Source organism: Pelophylax lessonae, assembly GCF_965119305.1.
Source record: "Pelophylax lessonae genome assembly, chromosome: 4".
Classification (NCBI taxonomy): Eukaryota; Metazoa; Chordata; class Amphibia; order Anura; family Ranidae; genus Pelophylax; species Pelophylax lessonae.
The window spans coordinates 665,689,835-665,710,851 of record NC_138771.1 but is presented as its reverse complement, the minus strand read 5'-3'; the positions used below and the strand labels follow the sequence as shown (position 1 = coordinate 665,710,851).

General features: G+C 47.5%; 1 protein-coding gene and 1 long non-coding RNA gene across 2 annotated transcripts in view; one reads left to right on the top strand and one right to left on the bottom strand.

The window, feature by feature from the left end:
• LOC309553077 (uncharacterized protein) overlaps positions 1-20,493 on the bottom strand; it is a 95,445-nt gene extending 74,952 nt beyond the window's left edge. Inside the window, exons 1-6 of the mRNA XM_082253976.1 lie at positions 20,383-20,493; positions 16,260-16,311; positions 10,761-10,844; positions 8,480-8,581; positions 5,430-5,470; positions 4,452-4,607 (exon numbers count right to left, since the gene is read on the bottom strand). Coding sequence (XP_082110102.1) covers positions 4,452-4,607; positions 5,430-5,470; positions 8,480-8,581; positions 10,761-10,844; positions 16,260-16,311; positions 20,383-20,445 — 498 coding nt within the window. The 5' untranslated portion in view covers positions 20,446-20,493. The remainder of the gene's footprint in view (positions 1-4,451; positions 4,608-5,429; positions 5,471-8,479; positions 8,582-10,760; positions 10,845-16,259; positions 16,312-20,382) is intronic.
• LOC309554245 lies at positions 4,022-4,440 on the top strand. Its single transcript, XR_014225220.1, has 3 exons — positions 4,022-4,146; positions 4,244-4,316; positions 4,353-4,440. It is a non-coding gene; the product is annotated as an uncharacterized lncRNA (long non-coding RNA).
• Positions 20,494-21,017: the final 524 nt, after the last annotated feature.

Genomic DNA, 21,017 nt, shown 5'->3' with positions numbered 1-21,017 from the left:
AAAACAGCATTTGGTTCCCCCCAAAATCCACAGCATTCCCTTATCTCAGCATGCAGCCTGGGGGTTCAGGAAAGGAAAGAGGGGAGTTGCATTCTCTCTGAACCATGCCGGGCCACATTCCCTCAACATAGAGGGTACACCCCCCGGCAAAGCACCTTGTCCCCATGTTGACGATGACAAGGGCCTCTTCCTGATAACCCTGGCCTGGTGGTTGTAGATGTCTGCTGGTGGGGGGCTTATCAGAATCTGGAAGCCCTCCCCCAATGTGAAGGAGTAAGGCTCGGTTCACACTATGGCGACACGACTCCTTACTACTTCGGGAGGTGACTTGTCAGTCCTGTGCACCACGACTTCGGAGCAACTTGCAGGGACTTCACATAATGGAAGTCTATGCAAGTCGCTCCGAGGTCGCCCCGAAGTAGTACAGGACCCTTTTTCTAAGTCGGAGCGACTATTAGAACGGGTCCTGTAGCGGTCAATGGACCGCGAGGGAGCGCAACTTGTCAGGCTGACAAGTTGCCTGACAAGTCGCGCTAGTGTGGACCGGCTCTAAGAGGTAGATGGTACCCCTGAAATGTAAATAAGGACAAACACAATTTATGACAACTCCTTTATTTAAAATAAAATCTCCATAACGTCCATCCATCCATCATCGCTCACGTCACTCAGTTTCTTATCAATCACAATGCCCACCCACTGCCCACTCATGTCTGTTCCCCTTGTTTCACTCCTTTGGAATGACAGGTTGGGTGGAAGACAGCTGTTGTAAACAAAGGGGCGGAGTCTCTCAGGTGACATTAATGATCCCGTACAGGCATGACCATATTTGGTCAATGATGTCATAGGATCCGTGTGATCCATGGTAGTAATGATGTTTGGCTTCCGCAGAATAGGTAAATGTTGGTCATTCATCCAAGCACCGGAACAGCCAAAGTTCAGTCCAAACACAAGTGCAAAATTTCAGGACAACTCAGAACTCTCAGGGTTAGGATTGGGTTTTAGGGTCCAGTTTAGGGGGTTGGTGTTTAGGTTTGGGGTTTTAAGTTGGGGATCGGAGTTTAGGTTGGGCTATAGGATTGGGATCAGCGTTGGGATTTAAGTTGGGGTTTAGGGTTGGAGTTTAGGATTGGGTCAGAGTTGGGGTATATGGTTAAGGTATAGGGCTGCTGCACAATGCCAGTTTAGGGTTTGGGGTTTAAGTTGGGATTTAGGTTTGGGGTTTAAGTTGGGGGTTGGAGTTTAGGTTGGGCTATAGGATTGGGATCAGCGTTGGGATTTAAGTTGGGGTTTAGGGTTGGAGTTTAGGATTGGGTCAGAGTTGGGGTATATGGTTAAGGTATAGGGCTGCTGCACATTGCCAGTTTAGGGTTTGGGGTTTAAGTTGGGATTTAACCACTTACCGCAAAGTGACGTATCCCTACGTCGGCTGACTTTGCGGTGTTATACCGGGGTGATGCCTCTAGCTAGAGGCATCACCCCGGTACGGTTGTTTAGAGCCGGCGGACAGCTTTCCGGCGGTAATAACTGATGTGGCTCGGGAGCCGCTCGGTCCTTACCCCGCCGAGCAGGAGGGGAGGTCCCCCCCTCCCGCCGCCTTCCGTGGCTTTGCCCGGGTCTCCTGTCCCACCGGGAGACCCGAGCACCCAGCCGGCACGTCCGCCGGCTGGATGGAGTCCAGATCAAAGCCGGAAGCGACTTTGATCGGGTCTCCGTTGACGTAACCCGGAGGCGTCATCCATGACATCACCTCCAGGTTACTCTGCTGCTAAAGGCGGCAAATTTAAAAAAAAACTAATGTATTAAATGCCGTTTGCGGCGTTTTGAATACATTGAAGTGCAGTGGAGGGGTCTAGGGTCTTTTAGACCCTCGATCCCTCCATAAAGAGTACCTGTCACTGCATATCGGTGTCACAAGGGATGTTTACATTGCTTGTGACAGCAATAAAAGTGATCAGATTTTTTATTTTTTTTAAAAAACCTGTGATAAAGTTAAAAAAAAATAAAATAAATAGGAAAAAAAAAAAAATTTAGCCGCCCCCATCTCCGTTAGCTCGCGCACGAAAGAAAATGTATACGGAAGTCAAGCCGCAAATGAAATCGCTGTTCAAACCACACATGTGAGGTATCGCCGCGATCGCCAGAACGTGAGCAATAATTTTTAAAAAATAGCTACACTCTAACTCTAAACTGGTAACCGTTAAACAATTTTGAAGCGTCGCCTATTGAGATTTCTATTGACCGTAGTTTGTCGCCATCCCACGGGGGGGCGCAATTTTAAACCATAACATGTTGGGTATCTATTTAATCGGCGTCACATCGTCTTTCACAATATACAAAAAAAATTGTAAACAAAAAGTGTCTGAAATAGGCCTGGGGCTTAAGTGGTTAAGATGGGGTTTAAGGTTGGAGTTTAAGACTGGGGTCAGAGTTGGGGTTTAGGGTTAAGGTATAGGGCTGGGGTTTAGGACTGAGGTTAGGGTATAGGGTTGGGGTATAGAATTTGGGTCAGGGTTAAAGTTTGGGATGGGGTCAGAGTTTGGGTTTATGGATTGGTGTTTAGGTTGGGGTTTAAGAGTTTTAGTTTAGGGTCTGTTCATGCAGTGAGCCACGGCGTGGCCCCGTCCTCTCTGTCTCCTGATTGGCTCACTAACTGTGATTGAAAGCAGTGGGGACCAATGGCTCCTGCTGCTGCCTAAAGCCAATCAGGAGTACGAGTCTCTGAAGAACTGAGGCTCTTGTGGGCATCGCTGGATCAAGAGGGGGCTCAGGTAAGTATTGGGGGGGCTGCTGCACACTAAAGGTGTTTTACCTTCATGCATAGAATGTATGAAGGTAAAAAACCTTGTGCTTTTACAAGCACTTTAAGGTTTGGCGTTGGGGTATGGGATTGGGGTCATGGTTGTTTTTTTTGGGGGGGTTTAGGTTGGGGTTAGGGTTTAAGTTGAGGTTTAGGTTGGGGTCAGGGTTTAAGTTGAGGTTTAGGTTTGGGTATAGGATTGAGGTCAGATTGGAGTTTAACTTTGGGTCAGGCTTTAAGTTGAGGTTTAGGTTGGGGTATAGGATTGTGGTTAGAGTTGGGGTTTAGGTTGGGGTCAGGGTTAGTTTTTAGGTTGAGGTTTAGGTTAGGGTATAGGATTGAGAGGTCAGATTGGAGTTTATATTGGGGTTTAGGATGGGGGTCAGGGTTTAAAGCAGAGTTCCGGCCTCAAATACCTTTTTTAACTAAAAATACCCATATTATACTTACTAATCCATCGCCCCTTTACAGAACCGCTATTCTCATACTTACAAGGTGTACGGTATTGGATTTTAGTCAAAATCTTACTTTTAAAAACGCTGTCTGAGCGCGGCCATCTTGGATGTGGGCATCTGAAGCCACAGTTTAATCTGCTGTGTCCTTCTTCCTGATTCCAGGGAGTGTTCTGGGAGTTCTTCCTGATTCCAGCCTCCTGGGAGTGATGACAAACAGCTCCCAGGATGCAATGCAAAGGCGGAAGTGATGTCGGTGGCCGTGACCACAGAGGGGGGAGAAGGAGGAAGTACAATCAAAAATGCCCTGAAAATAAGGTAAGGGACCCCCGAAAAAAAATTGAAAATGCCCAATTGTTGATCAGCATAGTGAGCACTCCAGGAATCACTAAAGTTGCAAAATAGGCCGGAACGCCGCTTTAAGTTGAGGTTTAGGTTGGGGTATAGGATTGAGGTCAGAGTTGGAATCTAAGTTGTGGTTTAGGTTGGGGTCAGGGTTAGGGTTTAAGTTGGGCTTTAGGTTGGGCTTTAGGATTGAGGTCAGAGCTGAGGTTTAAGTTGGGGTTTAGGCTGGAGTCAGGGTTAGGGTTTAAGTTGAGGTTTAGGTTGGGGTATAGGATTGAGGTCAGAGTTGGAATCTAAGTTGTGGTTTAGGTTGGGGTCAGGGTTAGGGTTTAAGTTGGGGTTTAGGTTGGGGTATAGGATTGAGGTCAGAGTTGAGGTTTAAGTTGGGATTTAGGCTGGAGTCAGGGTTAGGGTTTAAGTTGAGGTATAGGTTGGGGTATAGGATTGAGGTCAGAGTTGGAATCTAAGTTGTGGTTTAGGTTGGGGTCAGGGTTAGGGTTTAAGTTGAGGTTTAGGTTGGGGTATAGGATTGAGGTCAGAGCTGAGGTTTAAGTTGGGATTTAGGCTGGAGTCAGGGTTAGGGTTTAAGTTGAGGTATAGGTTGGGGTATAGGATTGAGGTCAGAGTTGGAATCTAAGTTGTGGTTTAGGTTGGGGTCAGGGTTAGGGTTTAAGTTGAGGTTTAGGTTGGGGTATAGGATTGGGGTCAGAGTTGGGGTTTAGGTTTGGGTTAGGGTTAGTTTTTAGGTTGAGGTTTAGGTTGGGGTCAGGGTTAGGGTTTAAGTTGAGGTTTAGGTTGGGGTATAGGATTGAGGTCAGAGTTGGGGTTTAGGTTGGGGTCATGGTTTAAAGTTGTGCCATCTTTCGTATGGCCTCCTCATCGAAGCTCATGGCTTGGTACCCAGGGTCCTCGGTCAGGTTCTGTGCCCCAAGGGAGCAGTACAGGCTCACAGCTGGGGTGTTCCACTTTAGGACTGAGAGGTGGATCTGGGAGCAGCCTGATTCCAGGGCGTCCTGAGGATTGAAACAATAAAACAAAGCTATTGAGGGTCTTTCTTCACTGAAGCAACAAGACCTTCATTATATCACATGTATAGTAAGTAACATCAAATAATTAGGACATCCTACCCCATTTCCTGATTCCTCACCCTGCTGCATATTTTGTTCCACCCACTTTTTTAAATTTTAGGGTTATCCTAGAGGGGATGTGCAGAGAGCGAGCCCCTGTGTATACAACGACGACTGAAAAATTGCACACATAGGGGTGCATTTATAATCCGGATAACAATTCCCCTAGTGCAAGTACATTCAATCTGTGTGAAGGGGCAAAAAGAGAATTTTATTAGAGTATTTCCACTGCCGGTTGAATGTTTTCCATTCACTTTAATAGAAAATAAAATATCTGGCCACCAGATGTCGCTAAGTATTATACGGACTTCATATGATACTTAGCTCCATCAAGTGGGCAACTGCGGTATTGTCCATTTTGAATCAATTTCTGCATGTGTCCACTAGATGGCGCTAATGTGTAATTAGCACCACCTAGTGGCCAGATCTGTTATTTTCCATTTTAAATCAATGAAACACATTTAACCAGCAAAGGAAATAACCAAATAGCATACCCTTTATCTATCAGGAATTAAAAGGGCTGTTCTATGTCTATCCTTTTGGATTTTTGACATACACAGCAATGGTGGGCACACTTCTCCTGCAGGGGTGGGGTTTCTATTTTTCCGTATATAAGAATTTAATTATTTTAGTAAGTTCCCCTCTTATAATATGCATACATTTCATGTAAAAATATCTCTGTATGTGTTTAATGTAACAATATCTCACCTGAGCGACTTTCTTCATCAGCATCTTCCCGATTCCGCGTCCTGCCACATAGACAAGCATATACAGACTGAGGATCGGAGGGGATAAGGGGCATTAGAGTGTAAGCTCCTCTGATACAGAGACTGATGTGACTGTGGGGGAGGGGACATTAGAGTGTAAGCTCCTCTGGTACAGAGACTGATGTGACTGTGGGGGAGGAGACATTAGAGTGTAAGCTCCTCTGGTACAGAGACTGATGTGACTGTGGGGGAGGGGACATTAGAGTGTAAGTTCCTCTGGTACAGAGACTGATGTGACTGTGGGGGGGGGGGGGCATTAGAGTGTAAGCTCCTCTGATACAGAGACTGATGTGACTGTGGGGGAGGAGACATTAGAGTGTAAGCTCCTCTGGTACAGAGACTGATGTGACTGTGGGGGAGGGGACATTAGAGTGTAAGCTCCTCTGGTACAGAGACTGATGTGACTGTGGGGGAGGGGACATTAGAGTGTAAGCTCCTCTGGTACAGAGACTGATGTGACTGTGGGGGGGGGGGGAGGGGACATTAGAGTGTAAGCTCCTATGGTGCAGAGACTGATGTGACTGTGGGGGAGAGGACATTAGAGTGTAAGCTCCTCTGGTACAGAGACTGATGTGACTGTGGGGGAGGGGACATTAGAGTGTAAGCTCCTCTGGTACAGAGACTGATGTGACTGTGGGGGGGGGGGGGGGGAGGGGACATTAGAGTGTAAGCTCCTATGGTGCAGAGACTGATATGACTGTGGGGGGAGGGGACATTAGAGTGTAAGCTCCTCTGGTGCAGAGACTGATGTGACTGTGGGGGGGGGGGAGGGGACATTAGAGTGTAAGCTCCTCTGGTACAGAGACTGATGTGACTGTGGGGGGGGAGGGGACATTAGAGTGTAAGCTCCTCTGGTACAGAGACTGATGTGACTGTGGGGGGGAGGGGACTTTAGAGTGTAAGCTCCTCTGGTATAGAAACAGATGTGACTGTGGGGGAGGGGACATTAGAGTGTAAGCTCCTATGGTGCAGAGACTGATGTGACTGTGGGGGAGAGGACATTAGAGTGTAAGCTCCTCTGGTACAGAGACTGATGTGACTGTGGGGGGGGGGGGGGAGGGGACATTAGAGTGTAAGCTCCTCTGGTACAGAGACTGATGTGACTGTGGGGGGGGAGGGGACATTAGAGTGTAAGCTCCTCTGGTATAGAGACAGATGTGACTGTGGGGGAGGGGACATTAGAGTGTAAGCTCCTCTGGTACAGAGACTGATGTGATTGGCTCAGTGATCTCTGTACAGCACTGCGGTATATGTCAGAGCCATAAAAATGTATAATAATAATAGTGCGTGACTGTGGGGGAGGGGACATTAGATTGTAAGCTCCTCTGGTACAGAGACTGATGTGACTGTGGGGGAGGGGACATTAGAGTGTAAGCTCCTCTGGTACAGAGACGGATGTGACTGTGGGAGAGGGGACATTAGAGTGTAAGCTCCTCTGGTACAGAGACTGATGTGACTGTGGGGGAGGAGACATTAGAGTGTAAGCTCCTCAGGTACAGAGACTGATATGGTTGTGGGGGAGGGAACATTAGAGTGTAAGCTCCTCTGGTACAGAGATGGATGTGACTGTGGGAGAGGGGACATTAGAGTGTAAGCTCCTCTGGTACAGAGACTGATGTGACTGTGGGGGAGGGGACATTAGAGTGTAAGCTCCTCTGGTACAGAGACTGATGTGACTGTGGGGGAGGGGACATTAGATTGTAAGCTCCTCTGGTACAGAGACTGATGTGACTGTGGGGGAGGGGACATTAGAGTGTAAGCTCCTCTGGTACAGAGACTGATGTGACTGTGGCGGAGGGGACATTAGAGTGTAAGCTCCTCTGGTACAGAGACTGATGTGACTGTGGGGGAGGGGACATTAGAGTGTAAGCTCCTCTGGTACAGAGACTGATGTGACTGTGGGGGAGGGGACATTAGAGTGTAAGCTCCTCTGGTACAGAGACTGATGTGACTTTGGGGGGAGGGGACATTAGAGTGTAAGCTCCTCTGGTACAGAGACTGATGTGACTGTGGGGGAGGGGACATTAGAGTGTAAGCTCCTCAGGTACAGAGACTGATATGGCTGTGGGGGAGGGGACATTAGAGTGTAAACTCCTCTGGTACAGAGACTGATGTGACTGTGGGAGAGGGGACATTAGAGTGTAAGCTCCTCTGGTACAGAGACTGATGTGACTGTGGGGGAGGAGACATTAGAGTGTAAGCTCCTCAGGTACAGAGACTGATATGGTTGTGGGGGAGGGAACATTAGAGTGTAAGCTCCTCTGGTACAGAGATGGATGTGACTGTGGGAGAGGGGACATTAGAGTGTAAGCTCCTCTGGTACAGAGACTGATGTGACTGTGGGGGAGGAGACATTAGAGTGTAAGCTCCTCAGGTACAGAGACTGATATGGTTGTGGGGGAGGGAACATTAGAGTGTAAGCTCCTCTGGTACAGAGATGGATGTGACTGTGGGAGAGGGGACATTAGAGTGTAAGCTCCTCTGGTACAGAGACTGATGTGATTGGCTCAGTGATCTCTGTACAGCAATGCGGTATATGTCAGAGCCATAAAAATGTATAATAATAATAGTGCGTGACTGTGGGGGAGGGGACATTAGATTGTAAGCTCCTCTGGTACAGAGACTGATGTGACTGTGGGGGAGGGGACATTAGAGTGTAAGCTCCTCTGGTACAGAGACTGATGTGACTGTGGGGGAGGGGACATTAGAGTGTAAGCTCCTCTGGTACAGAGACTGATGTGACTGTGGGGGAGGGGACATTAGAGTGTAAGCTCCTCTGGTACAGAGACTGATGTGACTGTGAGGGAGGGGATATTAGAGTGTAAGCTCCTCTGGTACAGAGACTGATGTGACTGTGGAGGAGGGGACATTAGAGTGTAAGCTCCTCTGGTACAGAGACTGGTATGACTGGCTCAGTGATCTCTGTACAGCACTGCGGTATATGTCAGAGCTATATAAATGTATAATAATAGAAGAGAAGGAGTTACTGACCTCTGAACTGCGGTGACACATAGAGGTCCTCTAGGTGGAGGGTTCGCCCCGTCCAGCTGCTGTAACTGTTGGCAAACAGAGCATATCCAGCGAATGGGCCCCCTGTGGGGGGACATGGGATGGGGGGTCAGTATTAGTGGACCCCATAATAGCTGGGAGGTTTCTTTATCACTGATATCGGAACCATAAGATTATAAGTGAAGGGGGATTATCATTGACTGCCTATATGAGGGGTCCACACGGCCACTATACATTGGGCTCCTCACAATGACTATATATTTCAGACTTTGTATGGTAACAATTTATTTTGTCCAGTGCAGGCGCTTAGCATTTGAAGGCAACTTGGCTCCCTGCCACCACAGAAGCCATCTTGTCCTCCCCTCCCCCCTTGGTGTCATTATAACAATGCGGAGGATGGGATAGCGCAGCAGAAACCTAATTATCTGCCACTCTTCCCGATTGCATCAATCAGAGAGATGACGCCAGATTCCCAATCACCTTAAAGTCCATGGGATGAGCTTTGTCTATCTCTGACCTTCGCTTCCCCCCATACTGAACTTGGCCAGGTTTAGGGTGGAGCAAACTTGGCAGCAGCATGATGTCACTAGACATGGATGGAGTCCGTCTAGACCAGTGGTCTGCAAACTGTGGCCCGATGTAGCCCTTTGCTTGCTTTTAACATGCTCTTGGGGCCACTGATATCAACAATGAGGCATCATTTCCCCCACTGACACCAATGATGGGGTACAATTTCTCTCAATTACACCTACAATGGGGCCCACTAACACCAACAATGGGGGAAAATTCCTCCCACTGTCACCAAAGATGGGGCACAATTCCTCCCACTGACACCAATGATGGGGCACAATTTCTCCCACTGACACCAATGCTGGGGCACTATTCCTCACACTGACACCAATGCTGGGGCACTATTCCTCACACTGACACCAATGCTGGGGAAAAATTCCTCCCACTGTCACCAAAGATGGGGCACAATTTCTCCCACTGACTCCAATGATGGGGCACAATTTCTCCCACTGGCGCCAATGATGGGGCACTATTCCTCCCACTGACGCCAATGATGGGGCACTATTCCTCCCACTGACATTAATGATGGGGCACTATTCCTCCCACTGACGCCAATGATGGGGCACTATTCCTCCCACTGACATCAATGATGGGGCACTATTCCTCCCACTGACACCAATGATGGGGCACTATTCCTGACACTAACACCAATGATGGGGCAAAATTCCTCCCACTGTCACCAAAGATGGGGCACAATTTCTCCCACTGACGCCAATGATGGGGCACAATTTCTCCCACTGACGCCAATGAAGGGGCACTATTCCTCCCACTGATACCAATGATGGGGCACTATTCCTCCCACTGACACCAATGATGGGGCACTATTCCTCACACTGACACCAATGATGGGGCAAAATTCCTCCCACTGTCACCAAAGATGGGGCACAATTTCTCCCACTGACGCCAATGATGGGGCACAATTTCTCCCACTGACGCCAATGATGGGGCACTATTCCTCCCACTCACATCAATGATGGGGCACAATTCCTTCTAATGACATCAATGATGGGGCACAGTTGAAAAAACTGGCATCAATTGTGATTAGTTGGTGTTTTATTATCTGTTTCTTTAAGTAGCAGCAACTCGTCTCTAGTAGAAGACCTGAATTAGGTATATCCCATATAGGTGGTCCGCTTTCTTCTGAGCGCAGGGGACAATTACAATTTTTTCTGTTTGGTATTTTACTAAATGATTGGGGCACAATTTCTCCCAATGACATCAATGATGGGGCACCATTTCTCCCAATGACATCAATGATGGGGCACCATTTCTCCCAATGACATCAATGATGGGGCACAATTTCTCCCAATGACATCAATGATGGGGCACAATTTCTCCCAATGCCATCAATGATGGGGCACAATTTCTCCCAATGACATCAATGATGGGGCACAAATCATCCCGCTGACACCAACAATGGGGCATTGTTTTTTTCCAACTGACATCAGCAATTTTTCTACTCCCACTGGCCACAGTCTGGTCCCCCTAAAGTTTGAAGGACAGTAAACTGGCCCTTTGTTTAGAAAGTTTGGAGACCCCTGGTGTAGACAATAGAGATTTCCAAAGAAGTTACAGAATAATGGAAACCTCTAATACCCTTCATCCGGTCCACAGGGGACCTGGTGATTGTAGTCTGTAGGGGGGACACTGACAATACATAGATCTGAGGAGGAACCCCTCTTCCACCACTCACCACTCTCACTTCTTTCTCCTTCTGGCAGCTTGGCGACTATGCAACGGAACCATGGTGATTCCCCAAATCCATCTCGATGTAGTGCTGCATAACAAGGAGCAGGATTATAGTGCGAAGATCCAGAGGTATCCCTTATCATCACATTGCTCCCTCATCCTCATCCAGTCATGTAGAGGATGAGCTTTGTGGGAGTCACTGGTATGGTTGTATACTGCGTCACCCATAGATAGTGGCGACATGATTGAGAAGAAGACCTTTCCTGGGATGGGTAGATATATTTTGGGTGGAGGCTCCATAGAATACTTGTCTCTCCTTCTTAAATATGGAATATTCTACAGAACTGACACCACTAAATCTACACATTGAAGAAATGGTGGTGAACCATCTCAGTTCAATTCATATTTTAGTAAACCAGGCCAACAGAAAATGGACTCCAGCCCAGGGCCATCTTTAATATTAATTGGACCCTGGGCAAATATTTTCTTGGGCCCTCAAAAATCCACTTATTACCTATTTGTAGGCAGTGCGGGCCCAAGGGGCAGCTGCATTGGGCCCCACAACAATGACTGGGCCCAGGGCAGCTTCCCCTTTTGCCCTGTGGTAAAGACGGCCCTGCTCCAGCCTAAGACAAATATTCCAATTGGAATTCTGCAAACATCTCCTCCTCCAATACTGTTTGCCAGGCTGAGCTGGGCAGATTCCTCATACTGTTGGCAGTACAGAAGAGGGCACTATCACACTGGGACCACCTACTAAATAGCAGCCCCGACTCATACCACCATGAAGCCTTACTGACCAACAAGGACCAGTCCAAACTGTGCAACCTGCAATAACTCATCACTATGTAAGAGGGGCTTTGTGATTGGCTGGTTTTGAAGCACGAGTCTCCACCCCTGCTACAGCCATAATAGAACCCCATCCCTCCCTGAGGCCAAACCCTCTGCCATATTGTGCCCTGCTCTTTGCCATAGTCCTTCACATGACATTCCTGGCCATAGACATTTATATCCCCAAGGAAGGAGTGTCCACACAAGAAGTCGTTTTGCTGCTCTTTACTGGTGGTATTCAAGAAATGGCATACAGTCACATCACAAGGACATACAATACATTACACAATCAATCACATTTAGTGAACGATCTGCAGTAGTCACAGGTGAAAGCATGTGCAGTACTCAGCAGCCATCTCTCTTATGCCTCGTGGTACGGTACGGTTCGGTTCAGTACGGTACGGTTCGGAACGGTACACCTTGCGTTTCCACTGCCAATAGTACCCTTTAATGATAGGCGTGGTGTAGCAGGAAAGCTGTGATCGATGATTCTCTGTAAACCAATCAAAGTTCTGCAGAGTGTAGCTCCACCCTGTTGGTACGGTACTAATGTGCTTGGTACCCCAACGAAAGGGTCCCAAAAAAGTGGTACGGTTCGGAATTAGGGTACCATTCACAATGGAAATGGCAATAAATACCGTACCGAACCGAACCGTACCACTCAGTGGAAACGACCCATTACAATCACTCCTCTGCCCGGGGTCATTGATACTCATAGGACTGTGCTCTCTGTGGTCACCTTACTGGCTGGGTACATCTCTACCGGGACCCTCCAGGGAAGAAGCCTCACACAGCTATCTCCAGGCTGGCCCAAAAGACCTTTTGCAGTTGGCCCCAGCCCCCACCTCCATAAGGGAATGACCATAGCTCCTCCTGAGTACAGGTCCACTCCACCAGGCCTCCTACCCTGTCCAGGGCCTACATGTGCTGGCCAATTAGTGTGGGGCAGAGGTGGCCCGTCCATTAGTCCCCATCCATGCGTCTGTCCCCCTAATCTACATGTGGGGCACCAGACGTATGGTTTCCAATGTTTTTTTTTTTTTTAACCCTGCGATTAGAGCTAGAGGTTTTAATAGGGTGGGCTTGGGGCACAGAGCACTGTGCCCCAAGCACGTGTCGTTGGTTTTCTTGCCCCCCCCCCCCGAATTAAGGAGCACCAGCCGCCACTGGTGTGGGGTGTTTGACTCCCATGCCTCATGACTTACTGTGCTCTCCCTACCTAGTGCTAAAGTAGGTATCTCCACCTGCATCTTGTCCATTCCAAACTCCCAACAATGGACCCTGAAAGAAATTTCAAATAAAAGACAATTTCAAAGGTAATTATATCAGAGAATGGAGAAATGAAATAAACAAACTCCCAGAAAGTAACTACTTACCAGTCACTACAGAGAGACTACAAAGTGGCCACATACCTGGAGATGATACAAGACCCCAAAGACAGACAGACCCTGAGCCTGTACAGACTGAGCGCCCACAGACAGACAGACCCTGAGCCTGTACAGACTGAGCGCCCACAACCTGGAAATACATTAACCACTTGCCGACTGCCGTCAGTATATTTACTGCGGCAGTCAGCCCCTCACAGGCAAAGCGACGTAGGGCGTTTGTTCACGGACACCCCCGCTCATGTGCCCGGCGGACCCAATGTGCGCCGGCCACTCACGATCGTCCGTTGGAGAGGGAGAAAGGCAGGCAGCTAATGTAAACAAAGCCGCCTGTCATTCTCCCCTGTGTAAGAACAGAGATCATACGGTCCTGCTATGCAGGATCGTATATCTCTGTTGTTACACAACAAGTCACATCCCTTCACAGTTAGAAACACGCCCCTAGGGACACACTTAACCCCTCCTTCTCCAATAAAGTTAACCCCTTCCCTGCCAGTGTCATTTTTACAGTAACAGTGCATATGTATAGCACTGATTACTGTAGTAATGTCACTGGTACCCCCAAAAGTGTCAAAAATGTCAGTCAAGGGTCCGATCTGTCCGCCGCAATGTCGCAGTCCCGCAAAAAAAATCGCAGATCGCCGCCATTACTCGTTAAAAAAAAAAACAACAAAAATGACAAAAATCTTTCCCTTAGTTAGTAAACGCGATAACTTTTGCGCAAACCAATCAAAATACGCTTTTTGCGACTTTTTCTTACCAAACATATGTAGCAGAAAACAAATTGGTCTAAAATGTTAAACAATTTTGATTTTTATATTTTTTTGGGGGAATTTCATATAAAAAAATGTGAAAAATATTGTTATTTTTGCAAAATTGTCGCTCTTTTTTTGTTTATAGCGCATGATCAAAAAATCGCACAGGTGATCAAATACCACCAAAAGAAAGCTCTGTTTGTGGGGAAAAAAAGGACGTCAAATTCTTTTAGATACAGCGTTGCACGACCGTGCAATTGTCCGTTAAATTCACGCAGTGCCGAATCGCAAAATAGGCCCTGGTCAGGAAGGGGGTAAAATCTTCCGGGGCTTAAGTGGTTAAGGGTGACACAGACAGACTTACAAGCCCAAGGAAAGTAGACTGTGCCATCAATGTGACCAGGGGGTCTTGGGCCCCAAGTACCCACCAGTGAGGAACATTTACTTTCCGCTCTCATTCCCAGACTTCACTTCTATAGAAGAGAAGAGGAAACTTCAAATTCTACTGGGAGAAGAGGAGCCAAGTGAGTGTCCCTCACTGTTGAGGTCCCATAATTCAGGGCCCGCTGGTCACATTGCTGGCACAGTCTACTCTCCTTGGGTTTGTAGGTCTGTCTGTACCCTCCTAATTGTGTTTCCAGGCTGTGGGCACTCAGTCCATACAGGATCAGGGTCTGTCTGTTTTTGGGGTCTTGTAGCACCTCCAGGTACGGGACTAATTTGTAGTGTCTCTGCAGTGACTGGTAAGTTGTTAGTTTCTGGGAGTTTATTATTTCTTTTCTCTGTTCTCTGATATACTTATCTTTGGAATCATTCATTATGTCTTTTCTTTAAGATTTCATCAAGCTGCATTGCTGGAAGTTTGGGATGGACAAGAAGCTGACGAGTTGTTGCAGGCCACACAGCTTGGACTGGTCCTTATTGATCAGTATGGCTTTATGGTGGCATGAGTTGGGACTGCTGTTTTGTAGATGGTTCCAGTATCATAGCACCCTCATCCAGGGCCGGTGCTAGACTATTTTACACCCTAGGCAAGACCAGCTACTCGCGCAAACCCCCCCCCCCGCCCCCCAAAAAATAAAGTAAAAAGGGAAGGGGTTAAAAACTCCTCTATGTCATACCCAGTGACCCCTGATGGTTCCTCTATGTTATGCTGTCATACCCAGTGACCCCCATATTCCTCCATGTCACACCTTGGGACCCTAATGTCCCTCTATACCACACGAGGGACCCCGATGATCTTCCATGTCACACCAGGAGCACCTGATGTTCCTCAATGTCATACCCAGAGACCCTGATGTTTTTCCATGTCACACCTTGGGACCCTGATGTTCCTCCATGTCACACCTGGGGACCTCAATCCCCCATAGCACACCCAGGGACCCCAATTCCTCATGGCACACCTGGTGACCCCAAAACCCTGTTACACCCGGTGACCCCTAACTCCCATGGCACACCTGGTGACCCTGATTCCCTTTCACACCAGGGAATCTCCATGTCACACCCAGGGACACTGATCCCCTGTTCTGGGGACACTCACTGGGCGGTATGAAGAGAGTGGCCTGCACCCTGCCCTCCTTCACCATGATCCTGCTTATTCCTTCTCTTAGGACGCTCCTCTCCTGGACCACTGTGCTCCCCACAGCTCCAACCGGCTCCTGGTGGAGGGAGAAGCAGCAGTCAGATAGCTTTGCACGTCCCTAATCCCCAACCTCCTCAGACTATTCCAGTACCTCGTCGTTTCTGCTCTAGTAAAGGTTCCGCCCTCCAGTGCCAAGCTTGGGGTCAGGTTCAGCTCTCCTCTGCTCCCTGCTTAATACCGACCCAGGGAAATGAACGGCTGCCCACCAGCTCAGTGCAGAGAGTCACTTCCTGCCCAGGGTTTACACCCCTCAGCTCCAGCAGAAGAGGATCATCATGCAGGCAGCACTCCTGTGGGCTCCCTTCCTGCCTCTTGGGGCCCCCCCCAACAGTGGTGGAAAGCCAGGGCCTGGTAGTTCAGCCACTGCCCCAGACACCTGGCATCTTCCTCTGTCCATTCTTCCTCCCCCACTGCGGCCCCCTCCCCTCAGCTCACAAGGATCATTCATGATGGACAGAGAGTGCCGACTAATGGCTGCGCCCCTAGGTTGCAATGCTCCCTAGGCGGCTGCCTAGTTTGCCTAGTGGAAGCACCGGCCCTGCCCTCATCTGTACTGCCAACAGTAAAGATAATTTATCCAGATCAGCCCGGCAAGCACTGTTGGAGATGTCCAGTTGACTTGGAGGAGGTGCTTACAGAATTGCAGATGGATTTGGGTTGGTCTGGGTAGGTGACAGGACCCCCCACATCATTGCCTTAAAAGAGAAATGAGGTGATGACATGGGTCGAAGTTTTTACGCCAGATCCTTACTGGAGGTTTTAGTTGGTATAGTCGTCTCCTAATGGCATAGAAGGTTCTACAAGGCTTGTCTTTTGGGGCCTCTATGGCTTGAAACTTCTTTCGCTCTCTCTTCTTCCTCCCACCTTCCAGCCCACCCTTTCTTTCTCACCTTCCTCAGTCAGTTTGATAAAGTGGGTGATCTTCTCATACTCCGCCAGCTCCTGGAAATTAGGAGTTAAAAAGAGCGTATAGTGTCATTACTCTCCACAATATTCCCAACATCGGTAATACATTGTGAAATAAGAGCTAAGCTTTACAAACACTGGCCTTACACCCTCTAAACTAAACTTTATAAGAAGAAGACTCAAAGTCAATGACAGATCTGCTCTCCACCCTGACAAGGAATGGGAGACCCCTCTGCTCTACACAATGCTTTACAGTCCTATATATTTCTATGTAGACTTCTCTGTGACAGTCCTGTGTGAGGACATTGAAGGAACCTAGCTGACTGCTGCTTAATAATACCAGAGTATTGCAGCTTGGTGTCCCAAAGATTTTACTGCTCTGTCCCTCAGAGTCCCAGTGCCAAGTGCCTCCAGTGTACCCCCAGATTCACCCTGTGTGCTCCCATGTCTCCAGTGTTCTTCTAAGGGTTTACTTGTGTACTCTTGTGCCTCTGTGCATCCCGATGTCTAAGGGGCACCCCTATGTCTCCTGTGTGCCACTGGGCACCTCCATATCTCTAGTGCACCCCTGCCCTCCAGTGTCCCTAGTGTGTGCCCCCATGTCTCCAGTGTACCCCTACATCTTTAGTGTATCTGTACATGACCTTTACTTCTAACCCATGCATTCTGTACATGAACTTTACTTCTAACCCATGCATTCTGTACATGACCTTTACTCCTGACCCATGCATTCTGTACATGACCTTTACTCCTGACCCATGCATTCTGTACATGACCTTTACTCCTGACCCCTACATTCTGTACATGACCTTTACTCCTGACCCATGCATTCTGTACATGACCTTTACTCCTGACCCATGCATTCTGTACATGACCTTTACTCCTGACCCATGCATTCTGTACATGACCTTAGTTCCTTACCCATGTACTCTGTGCATGACTTTTACTCCTGAACCCTGCATTTTGTACGTGACTTTTACTCTTGCATTCTGTACATGACTTTTATTCCTGACCAATGCATTCTGTACATGACCTTTACTCCTGATCCCCACACTCTGTACATGAATTTCCCCCTGACCATCTGCATTCTGTACATGACTTTTACTCCTGACCCATGCATTCTGTACATGACCTTTACTCCTGACCCCCACACTCTGTACATGACTTTTACTTCTGACCCCTACATTCTGTACATGACCTTTACTCCTGACCCATGCATTCTGTACATGACCTTTACTCCTGACCCATGCATTCTGTACATGACCTTTACTCCTGACCCCCACACTCTGTACATGACTTTTACTTCTGACCCCTACATTCTGTACATGACCTTTACTCCTGACCCATGCATTCTGTACATGACCTTTACTCCTGACCCATGCATTCTGTACATGACCTTTACTCCTGACCCATGCATTCTGTACATGACCTTAGTTCCTTACCCATGCATTCTGTACATGACCTTAGTGCCTTACCCATGTACTCTGTGCATGACTTTTACTCCTGACCCCTGCATTTTGTACATGACTTTTACTCTTGCATTCTGTACATGACTTTTATTCCTGACCAATGCATTCTGTACATGACTTTTACTCCTGACCCATGCATTCTGTACATGACCTTTACTCCTGACCCCCACACTCTGTACATGACTTTTACTCCTGACTGATGCATCATGTACATGACCTTATCTCTTTATCCATATACTCTGTACATGACTTTCCTCCTGACCTCTGCATTCTGTACTTGACCTTTTCTCCTGACCCCCACACTCTGTACATGACTTTTACTCCTGACTGATGCATCCTGCACATGACCTTAGCTCTTTATCCATATACTCTGTACATGACTCCTGACCCCTGCATTCAGTACTTGACTTTTACTTCTGAGACACGCACATGACTCTGTACATGACTTGTACTCTTGACCCCCACACTCTGTACATAACTTTTACTCCTGACACATGCATTCTGTACATGAACTTAGCTTCTTACCCATGTACTCTGTACATGACTTTTACTCCTGACCCCTGCATGTTGTACATTACTTTTACTCCTGACTGATTCATTCTGTACATGACCCTAGCTCCTTACCCATGTACTTTGTACGTGACTTTTACTCCTGACCTCTACATTCTGTACATGACCTTAGCTACTTACACATGTACTCTGTACATGACATTTACTCCTGACCCCTGCATTTTGTACATAACCTTTACTGTTGCATTCTGTACATGACTCTTACTCCTGATCATTGCATTCTGCACATGATTTTTACTCCTGACCCATGCATTCTGTACATGGCTTTAACTCCTGACCCATGCATTCTGTACATGACCTTTACTTCTGACCCATGCATTCTGTACATGACTTTAACTCCTGACCCCCACACTCTGTACATTACTTTCCTCCTGACCCCTACATTCTGTACATTACTTTTACTCCTGACCCATGCATTCTGTACATGACTTTTACTCCTGACTCTCACACCCTGTACATGACTTTTACCCCTGACTCCCACACCCTGTACATGACTTTTACTCCTGACTGATGGATTCTGTACATGACCCTAGCCCATTACCCATGTATTCTGTACATTACTTTTTTACACCCGATCCCTCCCTGCATTCTGTACATGACCTTAGCTCCTTACCCATGTACTCTGTGCATGACTTTTACTCCTGACCCCTGAATTTTGTACACGACCTTTACTCTTGCATTCTGTACATTGCTTTTACTCCTGACCCATGAATTCAGTACATGGCCTTTACTCTTGACCCATGGATTCTGTACTCGACCTTTACTCCTGACCCTTGCATTCTGTACATGACCTTTACTCCTGACCCATGCATTCTGTACATGACTTTTACTCCTGACCCATGTACTCTGTGCATGACCTTTACTCCTGACCCATGCATTCTGTACATTACTTTTACTCCTGACCCATGCATTCTGTACATGACTTTTACCCCTGACTCCCACAACCTGTACATGACTTTTACTCCTGACTGATGCATTCTGTACATGACCCTAGCCCATTACCCATGTATTCTGTACATGACTTTTTTACTCCTGATCCCTGCATTCTGTACATGACCTTTACTACTGACCCATGCATTCTATGCATGACTTTTACTGACGTGACTTTCATGAACCTGAACAATGTACATCACTTTTAACCCTGACCCCTGCACTCTACATACTCCTGACCCCTGCATTCTGAACAATACACACTCCCGACCCCTGCATTCTAAACAATACACACTCCTGACCCCTGAATTCTAAACAATACACACTCCTGACCCCTGAATTCTAAAAATTACACACTCCTGACCTCTACATTCTGAACATTACACACTCCTGGCTCCTGCACTCTGTACATTACACACATCTGTCCCCTGAACTCTGTATATTAATTTTACTCCTGACCCCTGCACTCTGTACATTACATACTTCTGACCCCCTGCACTCTGTAAGTTACATACTCGTGGGTACTGCACTCTGTACAATACATACTCCTTCCTCTTGCACTCTGTTCATTACATAGTCCTGACCTCTGCACTCTGTATGATACATACTCCTGAATACTGCACTCTGTATGATACATGCTCCTGACCTCTGCACTCTGTATGATACATACTCCTGAATACTGCACTCTGTATGATACATGCTCCTGACCTCTGCACTCTGTATGATACATTCTCCTGAATACTGCACTCTGTATGATACATACTCCTGAATACTGCACTCTGTACATTACATACTCCTGAATACTGCACTCTGTATGATACATACTCCTGAATACTGCACTCTGTATGATACATACTCCTGAATACTGCACTCTGTACATTACATACTCCTGAATACTGCACTCTGCACAATACATGCTTCTGACCCCTGAATTCTATTCATGGCGTTCGGTGCACACATTGGGTGTAGGTAAGATGATTGGAAAGGAATGCACATCACAGAGGAGAGGAGGTGCAGTTTGGCATCTTTATTTGGGGCACTGGATGACTTTGTCCCAGCACTGACTGTTCTAACATTGATCTCTATATAACAACGATCATTATATTTAGTACATAGATATATAAAATATATTTCATACCCGTATCATTCTCATGATATGTGGACTGTCTCTGGGCTCAGCATGCTGGATGTGATACTCCATGTTTTTACAGGAAGTGCCTGAGAAAGGTCACACAAGAGAAGAGATGATAAACCAGAACTTTTTGTAAAACGATCTTATTACAATGGGTGATCAGGAAGTAGATCCCTAGACCTAAGTTCAGGAAGTGGGTCCCCAGACCTAAGTTAAGGAAGTGGGTCCCTGGACCAGAGTTCGGGAAGTAGATCCCCTGACCAGAGTTTAGGAAGTGGACCCAGACCCAGAGTTCAGGATGTGAACCTGGACCAGATTTCATGAAGTTATTCCGGAACAGAGTTCAGGAATAGGGCCTGGAACAGAGTTCAGGAATAGGGCCTGGAACAGAGTTCAGGAAGTGGACCCGGACCAGAGTTCAGGAAGTGGGTCCCTGGAACAGAGTTCAGGAAGTGGGTCCCTGGAACAGAGTTCAGGAAGTGGGTCCCTGGAACAGAGTTCAGGAAGTGGGTCCCTGGAACAGAGTTCAGGAAGTGGGTCCCTGGAACAGAGTTCAGGAAGTGGGTCCCCAGACCAGTGTTCAGGAAGTGGACCTGGAACGGAGTTTAGGAAGTGGATTCCTGGACCAGAGTTTAGGAAGT